This window comes from Haliotis rubra, unplaced genomic scaffold, assembly GCF_003918875.1.
Source record: "Haliotis rubra isolate DU_JTF1 unplaced genomic scaffold, ASM391887v1 Scf1050, whole genome shotgun sequence".
NCBI classification, from domain to species: Eukaryota; Metazoa; Mollusca; class Gastropoda; order Lepetellida; family Haliotidae; genus Haliotis; species Haliotis rubra.
The window spans coordinates 213460-229386 of record NW_025764949.1 but is presented as its reverse complement, the minus strand read 5'-3'; the positions used below and the strand labels follow the sequence as shown (position 1 = coordinate 229386).

At 37.9% G+C, this 15927-nt stretch overlaps 1 protein-coding gene across 2 annotated transcripts; it reads right to left on the bottom strand.

The window, feature by feature from the left end:
• On the bottom strand, nucleotides 1–15399 carry LOC124276456 (CDK5 regulatory subunit-associated protein 3-like). 2 transcript variants are annotated; one of them, XM_046712110.1, is made up of 16 exons: nucleotides 15328–15390; nucleotides 14648–14783; nucleotides 14364–14478; nucleotides 13393–13524; nucleotides 12081–12181; nucleotides 10876–10924; nucleotides 9929–10017; nucleotides 8961–9050; nucleotides 8574–8710; nucleotides 7257–7422; nucleotides 6022–6126; nucleotides 5837–5912; nucleotides 4276–4361; nucleotides 3484–3686; nucleotides 1970–2141; nucleotides 1–1338 (listed from the first exon to the last, which is right to left on the bottom strand). In XM_046712110.1, exons 3-16 carry the CDS (start codon nucleotides 14419–14421, stop codon nucleotides 1267–1269), a joined length of 1536 nt encoding a protein of 511 aa, XP_046568066.1. In that variant the 5' UTR covers nucleotides 14422–14478; nucleotides 14648–14783; nucleotides 15328–15390; the 3' UTR covers nucleotides 1–1266. The 2 variants fall into 2 exon arrangements, with proteins under 2 accessions (XP_046568066.1, XP_046568067.1); XM_046712111.1 differs by lacking the exon at nucleotides 14648–14783 and having other exon boundaries at nucleotides 15328–15399.
• Nucleotides 15400–15927: the final 528 nt, after the last annotated feature.

Sequence of the window (15927 nt, the reverse complement as noted above, 5' to 3'; positions counted from 1 at the left end):
TTCTCAATCAATATTTTAATGCCTTGTTTCCATTATTTACAGGTAACTATGAATACAACAGAACAATAAATAACAGCTTCTATTATCATAAAAGTATACACAATCAAATGTCATGATTCTTCAAGAGTTCTGACAAATTTCCAGAACAAAAAACATTTGGTACCATAATTATTTTTTTCAGTGATTCTCCAGTTATTGTGATCAGTATAAATACCTGTGCTCCACACAATAGAGACAATTCAGTCATGAAGCATAGTGAATAAAGTTTTAACCTCGGTTGATATCTCCTGCTGTACAAATCTGCTGTCAAGATGTCGCAAAATATATACAGATCAAGTGCGGCACAATGTTGATCAGTTGGAACCCTGTATATTGAATGCTGTTCATTCCTCACGCACACAAATGAAAGCAGAAGTCAGCTGTGAAATATGGATGGAATAAAGGTTAAGAGCGAGTCAGTGTTACAGTAATATGACGTTGTCTTACTAATGCTGTAGTGAAGTGAGTGAGTGAGTGAGTATAGTTTTATGCCATTATTAGCAATATTCCACAAATCATGGTTGGGACACCAGAAATGGGCTCCACACCCATGTAGGGAATCCAACCTGGGTCTTCAGCACAACAAGCAAACACTTTGACCACTAGACTACCCAACTATCCCTCTTAATGTCTGAGGAATGTGATACACCTTAGACAGAGTAACCGCTCTGAATACCTAGTTTTTAACATAATCAAAGATTCCCCTCCCAAAGTGAGACCAGGAGAAGCCTAATGTTACATTTGTGGCACAATGAACTTGGGTAAGTTGCAAAGTCTGTATGGTGTCTTAAAGCAGAGATGACAGTGTGAGCTCACTCACTCACAAGTCTGTACGGTGTCTTAGAGCAGAGATGACAGTGTAAGCTCACTCACTCACAAGTCTGTATGGTGTCTTAAAGCAGAGATGACAGTGTAAGCTCACTCACTCACTCACAAGTCTGTACAGTGACTTAAAGCAGAGATCACAGTGTAAGCTCACTCACTCACTCACAAGTCTGAATGGTGTCTTAAAGCAGAGATGACAGTGTAAGCTCACTCACTCACTCACTCACAAGTCTGTATGGTGTCTTAATGACACTGATGACAGAGTGAGTATCAAGGTGGCACAGCGGATCAGCAATCCCATGACTATTCCTGTTGTATTATCAGTGTGTTCATTCATACTCTACCAATGTTCATTCATTCACAGCAATGTTCCCCTCCATATTGTACATTGTAAAGCTTCCATCATATCGTGTTAATCTCTCCCATGATGTTGACCGATCGATCCTTGTACTTCTTCGATATCTCACCTTCCATCTACAAAACAAAAGAATATCTTAAAAAGACATATTGTGTTTGTTTATCACCGTATAGCAATATTCCAGCTAGATTAAACTCACTATGTCAATCACTGGATTGTCTGGTCCAGGATTGATAATTTACAGACTACTATCATGCTCCAGTCTTTTTCCTAGGGGCGGGTGATAATAACGGTTAACCGGTATATTGCAATTCGAACTTCACAATACGATATATTGCGGTACACTTTTCACGAACCGGTTCATCCGATACGATCAGCAAATTCTGTGACCATGCTCAGTAACTTACGTGCAGTAGTCAAAAATAAGATTAACATGTGTATATCCTTTAAATTATTATACATTGTTAGTTTTGAGAATTTGTAAGGTTTTTCTCAGTTTGAAAAAATGAATTCCTTTTCAAAGAAAAAACAGTTGTTAAGCAACATCTTGTATTGATTGTATTGTCTTGCCTATACAACGAATAGTGTCAATGTATAATTATAGGATATCTGTATAGTGCACATGTCCACGCAACTTGTACATGCTCAAGGCGCTACTTCATGTTTGTCCTCAGCACTCCTGTCAGTCAAGCTCTGTACCTGTATAATGGGCCGGTGGCCGGTGAATAAAACATCACAATAACTCACCTGTTTCTGCATGACCTTTGTCTTGCTGATCAGGACGTCCAGTTTGGGTTCCAGCTGACCCTGTTCCTCCAACGCTTCCTTCCGCTTCACAACCATCTCCTTCTCATAGAACACCATCTTGTCCGCCAGGGTGAGGGTCTGCTTCAGCGAGTCCTTCAGTCTCTCCACATATCTGAGCAGGGCAAGTATGTGAGCATAGGTTAAAGGCACAATGTCACACCACATTTCTCTAAAAATACATAATGCATTTCTCTCAATGAAACTATCAGCCCTCAGGGAAGCTGACATATAATTTATTCCCAAAATAATTACATATTTAGATTACAATATTAAATGAAAAAGTTTGATTGAATTAATGCATAAATGCAACGTTGCATTAAATCAACGCTCCCACCCTCTATCGGCCAGACATTACTTCAAACAAACCCCACAGAGTTTTGTCCCTTGGAGGGCGCTTTACAAATATCCTATAACCCAACTTGTGATTGAGGCCAGTTTGGCAAACACAGATAACACATGTGACAGTTTCCGATGTACAGAGCAATCGTTTACATTCCATATATGGCAAGTGTCATGTGTTTGGAATCTGTTTGCCTGAAAGTTTCAATTATCAATTTCAGGCAAGTCGTAAGGGATAATAATGTATCAATAGGAAGCTCAATTGTGTGCATATGCCCAATATATATAATATAGGCCAAACTAGTGTTGAAAATGTGTGACATTGTGCCTTTAAGCTACTTTGAGACACATTTCATTAATATTTCACAGGGAACTAGAGAAAGGAGGCAGTGGGTGAGCCCAGGTTTACGCCATTATGAGCAATATTCCATCAATATTCCACAGGGAACTACCGAAAGGAGAGAGTGTGTGACTATCATTTTCATCTGCTTTTATTAATACTCAAGCAATGTGCCACAGACAATGAGTATGTTGTTTAATACAGCAATATTCCAGCTATATGGCAGCAGTCTGTAAATACGTCTGGACCAGACAATCCAGTCATCAACAGCATGAGCATCGAACTACACAACTGGGAAATGATGACGTGTCAGCCAAGTCAGTGAGCCTGACCCCCGATCCCCGATCCCATTAGTCACCTCTTACGACAAGTATGGCTTGCTTAAGACCAATTGTAACTGAAATCTTCACTGGCAGCACAGCGAAATCTTCACTGGTGCCACAGAGAATGTGAGATAAGATGGACTCAATGAGTATTGTTGCTGCATTCCAGTGTTACAGGTACAATCTACTTTGGGCAGCAATTTCACGGAAGAGTGACAGTAGAGTAATATCTTAACTGCACTCCAACCAACCCAAAGTGCCTTACAATATTCTACCTTCATGAACATGAAAACACATCTTGTGTCATGTGCAGTTGGTACACTTTTGAGAGTAAGAAAGCAAGTTAATTATCTGCCCTTGGTTAAAAATCTGGAAAATACCTTACCGAGGGTTTCCACGGATACAGGTCATACAACAGTGAGGGAGCATCACCTCATCAAAGTGACACTTACCTGGGAGAATTCCTAATCAACAACAGGTGCTGCATCTGTACAGAGGTCAACTTCTCCAATATGGCTTTGACATTATTCAACATGTCCTTGACCTTGGAAGCATCAATCTGTATGGCAGACGGCGCAGACTGGAACTGACTCCCAGCTAACACATCCTCCTCCGACCCCATGTCTGACAACCTCTGAGTGAGGAAGGCTTCCAACTAAACAACAACAAGTTTCATATCATGGATTTATCCTGGATACTCTATCAAGTACCTCTATCAGCAAAATTGGAAACAATTATCAGGGATTTACAGGACAGGAATTCCTGCATCCTATACGTATAAAAATTGACAATGGATGCAAGAAAATTTATTAGTGCATCCACAGGGACTCCAGAAAAAGTCCAAATACTTTTTTGTAAAAATTCCAATGTGACCCTCCCAGTGACCCTCAAATACAAGACTCCCTGAATTATCATACTGGTATTTTCAAGTTCACATTGATATATGAATTCAGAGGTATTTAACATTGCAATCGAGACTGCATTCAATGCAAAACTAAGCATTAAATCTTGATGGTCCTTATAGGGGTAAACATGATATATGTATGCTGAGCAAATAAAGAAAGGGATCATGAACATGATGATATATTTGGGGACAGATTCTTGTAGTGAAGATTCAGCACAAAACTTAAGAAAAATATCCCCTAATGTATATAAGATTGCCAACAGTCTTGTTCAGTGTATATCCTGCTCTTTCTACATCATGTGATCATCCAACAATGAGAAGAAACTGATTCTAAAGTTACCTCTAACAGGTCGTTGATAAATTCGTTCCTTGTGTCAGGGTTGTCCAGAACAGACAGGGCATCTTTCCCTCTTGCTACACCATCACCTGTGAGGGAGTGAATATAGTTTTACAACGCTTTTAGCAATATTCCAGCAATATCAACATCTAGGGACACCAGAAATGGGCTTCACACATTGTACCCACGTGGGGATTCAAACCCAGGTGTTTGGTGTGATGAGCAAATGCTTTAACCACTAGACTACCCCACCGCCCTGCCATCAAAGAACATCAATTCACTAGACTTCAGAAATACAGGTAACTACAGTTGTAACAAATTCAAAGGGACCACTTATTTTAGTTCGCTACAACCATAGTTTGTGTTCAACTAAAATTTTCAGTAAGAGGCCTTGAAAAACAATTTTTCATTATATCCGTTAGTTAATTATGAACGTGTTCATTGTAGCAAAGCTTATTGTATCCTCATTAATATTTAATTGAATTACCTGTGTTAGAGATTTGCCAGTCCTTTTTCAGATGTTGTAAAAATACAAAATGAATTCCAATACAAGGAATATCTCGGTCGAATAACTTTTGTTTCAAAATGTACAGCAAATTGACATGATGACATTTGATCGGAGGTGAGGATATTAGATTTGAAAATGCATTTAATTTAGATGCTCGATATTTGGGCATCCCAAAGTTAACATTACTGACTAAACCACAGCTTCAACCAGGAGTTCTGGCAAAAAGTTACAAATGCAATATTTAGCAACAGATGACTGAATGCAGTTTTCAGAAAGTTTTAGAGTTAAACACACACACACACACACACACACACCCACTAATCTCCATGACGTGTTATTACAAGGCTGGTGCCTGATGGAAGACGAAATACAGAGACCTAGAACGTCGTCTTCAAGAACTGAGACACCAGCTTCAAAATGGAATGTTAACTATTAGACAATTTGCTTATTCTCATCTTTCACATCTTTAAAAAATGTGTACATATTTTGTAATATAATTATTTATAATTCCTGTAAAATGTAGCATGTTGTAACATGGATAAGGCAAATCTGTCTGTATAGTCCCTTGTTACCCCTCGTGGCTTACGCCTTCTATGTATTTTATATTTTAATGTATATATACACAGTGAACCGAGACTGAAATAAAACAGTATCTTTATACATATATTTGCCTCATTTTCTCATTAGGTGTGCTCTCATCCACATAATCCGGATTATCTTCTTCTAACAACACGTAGACCCTTCCCTGTCTGTATAATCCCATGTTAATTGCTAAATTATCAAAACAGACGGGACTTCAACCTTTTTTCTTCACTCATCCGTGAGTTTTGGACCAAAGGTCAACATCCTGAGCCCTAACCTTTAGAAACGTGCCAAAATGAGAGGCATCAGAAATGTGTTACTTATCACACATACATGTGAACGCAAATTGTCTGAGCCATCCGTCGTTTGTATTACACATTATCAATGTTTAAAATTTTTTAAACCTATAATAGTGCCAATGTACATCTCTGAGGTGGATCTTAGACGCTCTACAAACATGTGACCATTATTTACCTGCAGTATCCACTGTGGCGTCCTTAGCTCCTTCGTCAACCAAGTCACCGTAGTCAATACCATTATCATCATCCCCCCTGCAGAGATGGAGGAATATTACTGGACACTTGTAAAGATAGGCTGTCATATTTCATGCTGAATTTATACACTGAATATTATCATGTGCCTTAACATGTGATAATTACCTTGAGCTCAGTTTCTGCTCCGCCGCTTTCCACGGTGATGTCAGTGATGTCAAGGTTTATATCATCACCAAAGTCTATCTGCTCTTCTTCGCCTCCCCAGTCAATCTGACACAGAGACATGGTGTAGACCATAGTCCAGACAACAGAACGCAATTTGCATGTGTGATTGAAATTAAGGATGACAGTGACAGTACCTATGTACCTGCAAAGGAAATCTTGGTACACAACAGATTGCTAACGGACTGCATACATGAATTGACAAATAAAGATTGGTTGGTTGTTGTTTAACGTAGCACTCAGCAGTATTCAAGAAATATGGCAGCAGTCAGTAAATAATTAAGTCTGGACTTGCTCCGTACTTGCTTCGGCAGGTATTTGTGGGATTCATGACAGATTCAGAGCCGATTCGTGGTCAAGCAACAAGTGAGTGAGTGAGTGAGTTTAGTTTTACGCCACAATATTCCAGCTATATGGCGTTGGTCTGTGAATAATCAAGTCAAGACCAGACAATCCAGTGATCTTCGCAACTGGGATATGATGACATGTGTCAACAAAGTCAGCGATTTTTAACACCTGATTCCGTTAATCGCCTCTTATGACAAGCATGGTTATTGAAGACCAATTCTATCCAGGATCTTATCGGGTAGACAAATATAGAGGCTCAAACGGTTCACAACTGACTAATCATTTAAGAGATAGATGTATGATGGAATGAAAGTTCTGAGAGATCTAAGTGCATGTTCTTTGTTTAAACATATGAAGCGTTTAACTAAAAGTTTCCGTGATTTTAAATCACAAACTGTCAACACAGACGACCTAAAACAACATTGTCCAAGTGTGATTTATTTAAGGAAGAAAGAATGGATACTGAATGGAAAACATTAAAAACTTTCAAGAAAACAAAGGTTTAGAGACAGTAGACAGTTGCTGGCACTGAAAGATCAAAATTTACACTGTGGTATATATGTGTTGATAAGTATGGGGGTGCCATGGAGAATGTTTTCTCTACAATATTTTATCACAATCCCGACTCTCGGACTACCAAATCAGTAAACAACAAAAAATCTTTGGTGATTTTAAAACACTCTTTTTGATAAACTGTCAACAGAGACAATAGCCATCTTACTAGCTTCTCAAACAAAATTGTATAAGTGAGATTTGAAAAGCATAAAGACACATCACAACTAAATGGAAAAGAAAACCCTTAATGACCAAATCAATAAACACATCCTTACATCTCCTGCCTCCTCAACAACTTCCTGTTCATCAGTTGTGTCAATCTGTATATTTGTGTCTTCAACCCTGTCAGGAGCACTTCCTGTACGCCACTGGTACGTCGTCACATCACCATGAGATACGACAAACTTCAGAAACTGGAGGGATTCAGATTCAAACTTGTTGCTGAAATCACAACACAGGTTTTGAAGTCATCCTTTCCAGAGAAGAAAATGATTTTACAAAAATGCTGCTTAGATTTATGTCTCTAATACAAAAATAAGCATGTTCTGTTGATGTTGTTGATGATGCAAGACAAGTTAAGGAGATAACCCTGTTTTCCTTTAAATTCACTCATTTGAAAGGTAAGACACTAGGTTCCAAATATAATTATACCTCACATTTGAAACTAGGGTTGTAATGATGCATCAAACTATCAATGGATTGTAATTGTTCAGTCTCCAATAGCAATTAATTGATGGCAGAAACGAAAAACTATCGATGCATCGACAGTATGGGTGACCATCGATAGTTTAGCAATTGAATTCTGCTGATAAATACGCAGCGTAAAATACAGTAAGTACCAGAATGGTTCACTTTGATTCTTCTCATTGTTTGGGTGCAGACTTGCAGTTTCACTGAGTTTATGTTTAAACTGTTTACTTGACCAGTGTTTCACGTTTCTTGTCAGTTATTAAAAGGGACTGAAACTATTTCAACTCGCTTTTATTTCATATAAACTATAGATTCATTTGGGAAATGACTTCAAATGGTACCTTTTGGTAACCTTTTTAACTTTAGTGAAATTATCTTGTCAAATTAGACATTATTGTTAAAAGGCTCACACAAAACACCAAACAAGCTGATTGGACAATACAGCTACACACTAAACACAAAACAAGCTGATTGGACAATACAGCTACACACACTAAACACAAAACAAGCTGATTGATTGGACAATACAGCTGATTGGACAATACACTAACACTAAACACCAAACAAGCTGATTGGACAATACAGCTACACCCACTAAACACAAAACAAGCTGATTGGACAATACAGCTACACCCACTAAACACAAAACAAGCTGATTGGACAATACAGCTACACCCACTAAACACCAAACAAGCTGATTGGACAATACAGCTACACCCACTAAACACCAAACAAGCTGATTGGACAATACAGCTACACCCACTAAACACCAAACAAGCTGATTGGACAATACAGCTACACACACTAAACACCAAACAAGCTGATTGGACAATACAGCTACACCCACTAAACACCAAACAAGCTGATTGGACAATACAACTGCACACATCAACCAAGTTTACCTTTTCATAACATATGATACAAAGTTTAGATAATAATCTACAGCCGATTGAAGAGACTTTGTTGTCTTTGCCATTTTCTGATATTCTGTGGGAAGATCTCTAACAAGGGCAGCTAACTCTGACTTTATCTTCTTTCCCTGAAACAAACATAATTATAAACAACAATCATCATCTATAACTCAATGCCCTGTTAAATATGGTAGAGCTCAAACAATACAATACCTATCATTTTCACACAAACAGAAAAAGAATATATTGCAGAATGATATTTAGTATATTGTGATTATCTAGAATACTGACATTTACATCCCCTGAATTTGTAGATATTCTTAATGATCATTATCATGGAATTTCCCATCACCAACACCACAAGGCAGCAGGTCATACCTCTATCCCCATCTGTTTACAGGACGCATCATACTTCCGCCTCAGTTCTGATTGGTTGCTACTGTAATCAGCCTCCTTCCTGGTACAATCCTGCAACACAACATAACATTGAAATTATAAACTGAACCTCATATGTGAAGCACCAAATTCCACACCTGCCAAGATGCTCATAATGCTACATCATTATCAACCTTGACAATGGGTCAAATGTCATGTGAAGATCCAGATTTGAATTGGTCCTCAGCAATGCTTGTCGTAAAAGGCAACTAATGGGACTGGGTGGTCAGGCTCGTGGACTTGGTTGACACGTCATCATATCCCAAATTCTTAGATCAAAGCCCAGTCACAGGACTCTCTGGTCCACACTCGATTGTTTACAGACCGCCGCCATATAGCAGGATATTGCCGAGTGCAAACAAACACATAAACATCAAATGTCATTCTCAGTTCCCTGAATGAACATAAATCAGTCATTGGATTATCTGGTCCAGACATTTTTCACAGACAAGGGCTGGAGGGCTAGCTCAGAGGGTAAAGCATTCACTCATCATGCCAAAAGTCCAGATTCCACTCCCCAGATGGGTGCAATGTGTGAAGCCTTTTCCTGGTGCCCCCTCCAGCAGCATTGCTCAAATATTGCTAAAAGCGGTGTAAATCCATACCCATCCACTCACACTATATTACAGACCAATGCTTTATATTGCTGATTAAAGCACTAAGCAACGAGGTTCAGGAGTCTTTGAATATCTACAACTCAGGGTCACCCATGTTCCACATTTAATAAAGCCCGCAACAAGACACCTGTACAGTATCTCCTGCCAAGCACAAGGAAACAATGAAAAACATGGAAAATACTCAAAGGATCCTTATTTCTAAATACACTTCACAAACAAGTGCAGTTTCACAATAACAAGTTTAAACCATCAAGGAATCTTAAAGCAGGCTAATTTGAAATTCTGAAATCATACCTTCTGAATTTGTTGACATTTTGCTATTTGTTTCTTCAGCGCAGGAATTTCATAATTAACATTCCGGGATATCATCTGTGCCACCTCCCCTGAAACAGGAAATTATGATTGTGCTAACAAATCTAAGGGGCTGAACAAAATGAAATAACACTACAATTTAGAACAAACTTTATGGATAACAACTTCTTTTTATTCATGAGTGCGACGTTTTGATACAGATTCTTGTACCGTTGTCAAGCATAATGGAACATGAAGAAGGGGGAAGTATATATATACTGGTTTCTTCCTTCCATACACTTTTTGCTAATTATACCAACCTGGATGTTATATAAGTATAATACAATTTGACAAGTGCATCTGAATACAAGTACCGGTATACATATTAGCCTTAGGCAAGGATAACAGATACATTATAGTAAATCCGCCCTGAACATACGATGATGATTGTTTTGTATTGATGTATTGATTGATTGTATTGATGGTGATGCTTACACAATGTTTGATGACGAGGATGTGTTGTGCATGATGCTTTCGTACTATGACAACAACAAATGTACATTGGGAAATAAAAATACTTAAACAAACAATTATATATATATATATACTGGTTGTAACAATGTAACAAAGAAAACAACATAATTACATTGTTACAACCAGTATATATATACTTCCCCCTTCTTCATGTTCCACTATGCTTGACAACGGTACAAGAATTTGTATCGAAACGTCGCACTCACGAATAAAAAGTTGTTATCCATAATGTTTGTTCTATATTGTACTTCCCAACTTCTAAAATGCCACTCAAAGAAGTTAACACTACAATTAACGAACTATGTTGAGTTTTTTTAACTTGTTAATTTTCCATACATGGTTATTTCTCTTCTGTTATAAATTTATATGTATTGAGACTATGACATCAATATCACCTCATGGTCATATTCACTTACCAAGATATACCCCATCTTTTTCAAACAGCTTCACTATTTCAGCCCAGTCCTGAAAATATATTGTACGATGATTCAAAATAAAGCAACAGTGACTAGTTGCTGTATACACATTGGTGATGTTACGAGTTACACATTCCTCCAAAACCTCTGTTGATCATGACACAGACAGTTTGCAATGTAATTGCTATTTTTAACCAAGCAAACAACACGGCTGGATTCACATGAGAGGGAAGCCACTGAAAGTTCAGACCAATGAGATTACAACCAACAAATGGCAACATTTCTTGTTCAAAATGTGCCAGAGTCTTGGAGCTGTCTACTCTCCACGTTGCTTCAACATCAGGCAATGGTAGGGTTTACACTAGGTTCATGCGTGGAGTAGTCATCAATGTCCTTGTACCCGTTTCATTAGCTGACTACTCATTTCGTGGCGTGAGTAGACGTAATATGATTGTGATTGCTGTGAATAATGCGGACGAAGGATATAATGCCGTATACAGGACTCCAGTGCTCGCCCAACCATCCACTTGGGCAAAAGGGAGAGAGTGACAAGTAAGGCTAGTCACCTTACTGTTTGCGTGGGAAAGGGCAAAAGGAGGTAACTCGTGGCCGAGTGTATTTTTACGTCTGCTTCGGGAACATCAAGGGATTCAAGTGTTCCACTACCATTCGCAAGGGAAAGGGAGATAAGCAAAAGATCATGAGTCATGATAAGTATAAAAATATCAATTTTACTTGAAAAATTACATAAATATCGGTAACTGCAGGGGCGGGTACAGCTTTTTGAGAAAGGGGGAATGCACACTTCATTTTCACAAGTGTTTCAATGGTCATTTAATAAACTTTCAGAGAGAGAGAGAGTGTGTGTGTAGTGCGTGGGTGCGTGCGCTCATCCAGTTAGGTTTAAGATCACTGTATACATATTCACTGTTGATGGATGAACTTAGTTATACAAAACCATGGGCATTAATGTTGCCAAAATTTGAAAGACAGTCTGGTAATAAACCTCATACAGAAAACTCGGAATAAAATCTCTAAATCAATCTCATATAAACATGATAAAGATTAAAAAGTGTTATGTGAATACAAATTTAATCTACAACAGTAAAACTGGTAGCATCTGTTTTAGCAAATCTCAGCTGTTGATCAGTGAAACTACTTCAGAATAATGACACTGCAAACACAAGCCAAATTTTAAGACCAACCTTCATTCGTTGGGAAGAATATTGACCAAAGATATTCTTCTTTCCTGATTCTGTTTCCTTCAAAAGTCCCAGGATTGTCAAACAATGGAAATAGTTGATATCTAAAGGAGAAAATTCAATGTCAAAGAGTGCTTAAACATGGTAAAGGGAACTCCTTGATAAATATTGGACTGGTATAACTGAACGTAACAATTTGAGTTAAGACATTTGTTTGTTGATTAACACCCACTCAGCAATATTCCAGCTATATGACAGCGGTCTGTAAATAATCAAGTCTGGACCACACAATCCAGTGATTGACATCATGAGCATCGACCTATGCAATTGGGATACAATGACACGTGTAAACCAAGCCATCAAGCCTGACCATCCCATTCCGTTATTTGACTCTTATGATAAACATGGGTTGCTGAGTTAGGACAGATAAAAAGGGTAACAATGTTAACTACATTCATAAATGTACTCTTTTAACTAATTTCAGGTTGTTTTTGTGTTATCTGGGGGGTTTTCCCACTGACGTAATATTTGTGCAAAAAATATAATTACAAGAGCATTTGTCTCATTTCACCCTAAAACATCCATAGTGAACTGACATGGGAAAGGGAAATAACTCTCATGTAACGAAACCTCAAATAGCAACTTATTTTTTATCATGTTTAATATATTAAGGGAATTTAACTGGGCTTGATTTAAGTGACGCTTGATTTAACCTGCACCTTGTTCAAAGTTGAAACATGCACATAACCTTAAAAGTTTAATAAAGTTCCATAAATCAAACCAACAATTTATCCTCACTCTACGAAGGTAAGGGATTTGTTTCATCAACACATTAGCATAATCTGCTGCCAAGTATATCATCAATGATACTTGTGTCTTATTTCAAGCACTTTCTGGTCTTAAAAGCCATGAAAAGAACACGATAACCATACGGAGAAAAATTCTTAGTGGACATGATTGCTAACTGTTTGGACTTGATAATATTCTTTTAGTTTCATTGACCAAATGGCTGCACTAATACACCTAAAACGTACAATGAGTTAGTGAGTTTAGTTTTACGCTGCACTCAGCAATATTCCAGCTATTTGGCGGCGGCCTGTAAATAACCAAGTCTGGACCAGACAATCCAGTGATCAACAGCATAAGCATCGATTGGCGCAATTGGGAACCGATGACATGTGTCAACCAAGTCAGCAAGCCTGACCACCCGATCCCGTTAGTCGCCTCTTACAACAAGCATAGTTGCCTTTTGTGGCAAGCATGGGTTGCTGAAGACCTATTCCACCCCTCATCTCCACAGGTTCCTAAAACGTACAAGTTCCTTCAAGCAGTGCCGATATCTCCTCCACTTCTGGCATATCCTGTATGGCTGAGTTGATCTTCTCCCTGATGGCGACAGTCGCACCCTGCCACTCCTTGCTGCAGTGACGCCGACTGATGAGCCAGTCTAATGACATCAAATAGAAAACACAACATAATACCATCTTAATAATCACTACTGGAAAACAATGAACTGATTATGAAAGTGTACAAAACATACTGTCAATGTCATCTCAAAGATGTAGAAAGGATATGCAAAAGTAAAAATAATGTTCAAAGTGTTTGATTTGGTGAATGATTAACAAAGCATTTGACCAACTTATTAATGACTTCTTGTTTAAGGCACAGAATGACATTTTGAGATGTACAGGTAGATTCTTACCTGTGTTGGGAATTGGTTCAAATCTCACAATTGATGGTTGGTTTATTACCAGCGAGCAATCATCGAACTATTTTTATTTTAAGCGTTATTTTTTAGATTTTCCTGTTCAGGTTGTTAATGTAGATAAGTATAAAGAAAAAACATGTGGTTCTCTGTTGTTTATTGTTTTATTTAGAAATTGCATTCACAAATTTCACATCCAGTGTAACATGATGCAACTTGCTACTTAAAAGTGATGACCAATATATCATGAACATAAACTTCCCAGAGTAACCCAAAATTATTCAGTCATGACTTTTCAGTAAGAGAAGTGAGTTTTGTAAGAATCAAACATGTTTTCAGGCCCTGACCTCCTTCTAAGATATGTTCCACTGTCAAGCGTTTCAGACTCTAAAACAGCAGTTCCAAAATCCCTTGTGTTCATTCATGAGAAAATGTGATCGATTGCTTGGTCCACTTATTCTTACAGCTTAAAAGTAGTCAATGTTCATCCATACAATTCCCCGTTGGCCTTGATATCATGCAGTGGTGTAATACACCTTAACTTGATGTGAAAGCATGAGAACAACTCACAAGATACTTACCAAGCAGCTTGTTATAGTGAATATCTATAGGAAGACTTTCAGCACTATGCTGTGCCATCTTTGTCAGGCTATTAAATCACCAACACAAGTTAAATGTTTCCTCAACTTGTGACATCTGTTGAAAAAGGAAAACAAATCATAATGTGATGAAGGTTATTATGGTTATAGTATTTACATAGCAATATACATGCATATGTGTGCAGCTGCATGTAGCAGTCTGGTGTTTATCTGAATTCACAGTACTAGTCCACTGAGATACCATGCTGTCAATCAATATGACTACCCTTCACACACATTATGTACTTGATTCAAGCATATGCTTCCTTGCTTTATCCCTTGATGCTGAACACCAGGCTAGGTAACAACAAGTATTGACTTTAACTTCTAATCTTTTGGAAACAAGGGACTGAACCAGGATGCCTTAAACATATGTCATAAAGAAAATCTGGTAACAAATTATGAACAGTAGATGATAACTGAAGTTAATATGTCACTTGCTTTGATGAACATATGTAGTGACATCAGAACTTACGAATAAAAAAATAGAAGCCAGTTCTGCATCTTTTTCAAACTGGCAAACAGTTTTATCATATTCAATTCGGCTATCGTCCTGCCAACTCAAGTCATAATCCATGGCATATGCCATATGATATCAAACGTCATTGTGGATTATTTCAGCTCAAACAAGATGTGCTCTGGTTATTTGATCACTGTCTTTACATGGTAAAATACTTAGGTAATTAAGGAAAATCTAAAAACATTAGCACGAGCACCGGCCCTGCCTCTGGCTGGAAGAAAGGTAGGTTTAGGCCTAAAAAGGTTTGAAGTTGAACAGGGACAGCATCGTGAATGTTAACAGCTGATTTCCTTTTGATAAACATAATGCAGTCAGTAAAATCAACTGTTATAGAAAATAACTTTAACACGTCTGCCCAAACTGCCAATTTAAGAAAGATTCACTTACAGACTGGTCGTCTACAACGTTTCTCACTCTGCACCATATGTTGTGCAAGTTGTCTCTACTTCCGCACACGTGTTTAACCGTATCTCATAAATAACGCCTACTCTGATTGGTTGAAATTTTGTTGACACCACTGGCTCCTAACACTGTTAGTGGAGTGAAGAGTTTATAATTGATCGATGCTGCTGTAAAATACTTCCTTATTGTCGGGCTAAGACAAACGCGAATAGCAAAAACATTTTTGTCTTTTGGGGTATAATCATAAGAAAGTGCAAAGATTATAATGATGAGGCGTAAATTATAGTCATAATGTTATACACGATTCAAAACAAAACTACACTAAAATTCCTCTTTGGTGAAAGTATGATATACATTCCTCTTAGGATTCCTCTTAGGATTCCCTGAGCGTTTACCTCATGTTGCTAAACATGAAGGTAAAATATGTCCATAAGTATTCCATGTGTTGTTGTTTTTGGACACTATCGGATATTAAGTTGTATGTTGTAGCTATGGTCTAATTTTGTATGGAATCAATGCAGTAATGATGGTGAAATATTTTCCATGAATTGTCCAGATTTTCTTTGACAACGTAAATGAGTGTGT

Bases quoted from the DNA above. Each gene is read 5' to 3' on its own strand.
- LOC124276456 (XM_046712111.1), bottom strand. From the start codon at position 14,421: ATGGCACAGCATAGTGCTGAAAGTCTTCCTATAGATATTCACTATAAC. The intron at 10,925-12,080 runs GTTGGTCTTAAA...ATATATTTTCAG, and splicing joins ATTCTTCCCAACGAATGAAG to GACTGGGCTGAAATAGTGAA. The intron at 3,687-4,275 runs GTAACTTTAGAA...GTTGTTGTTTAG, and splicing joins TTATCAACGACCTGTTAGAG to TTGGAAGCCTTCCTCACTCA.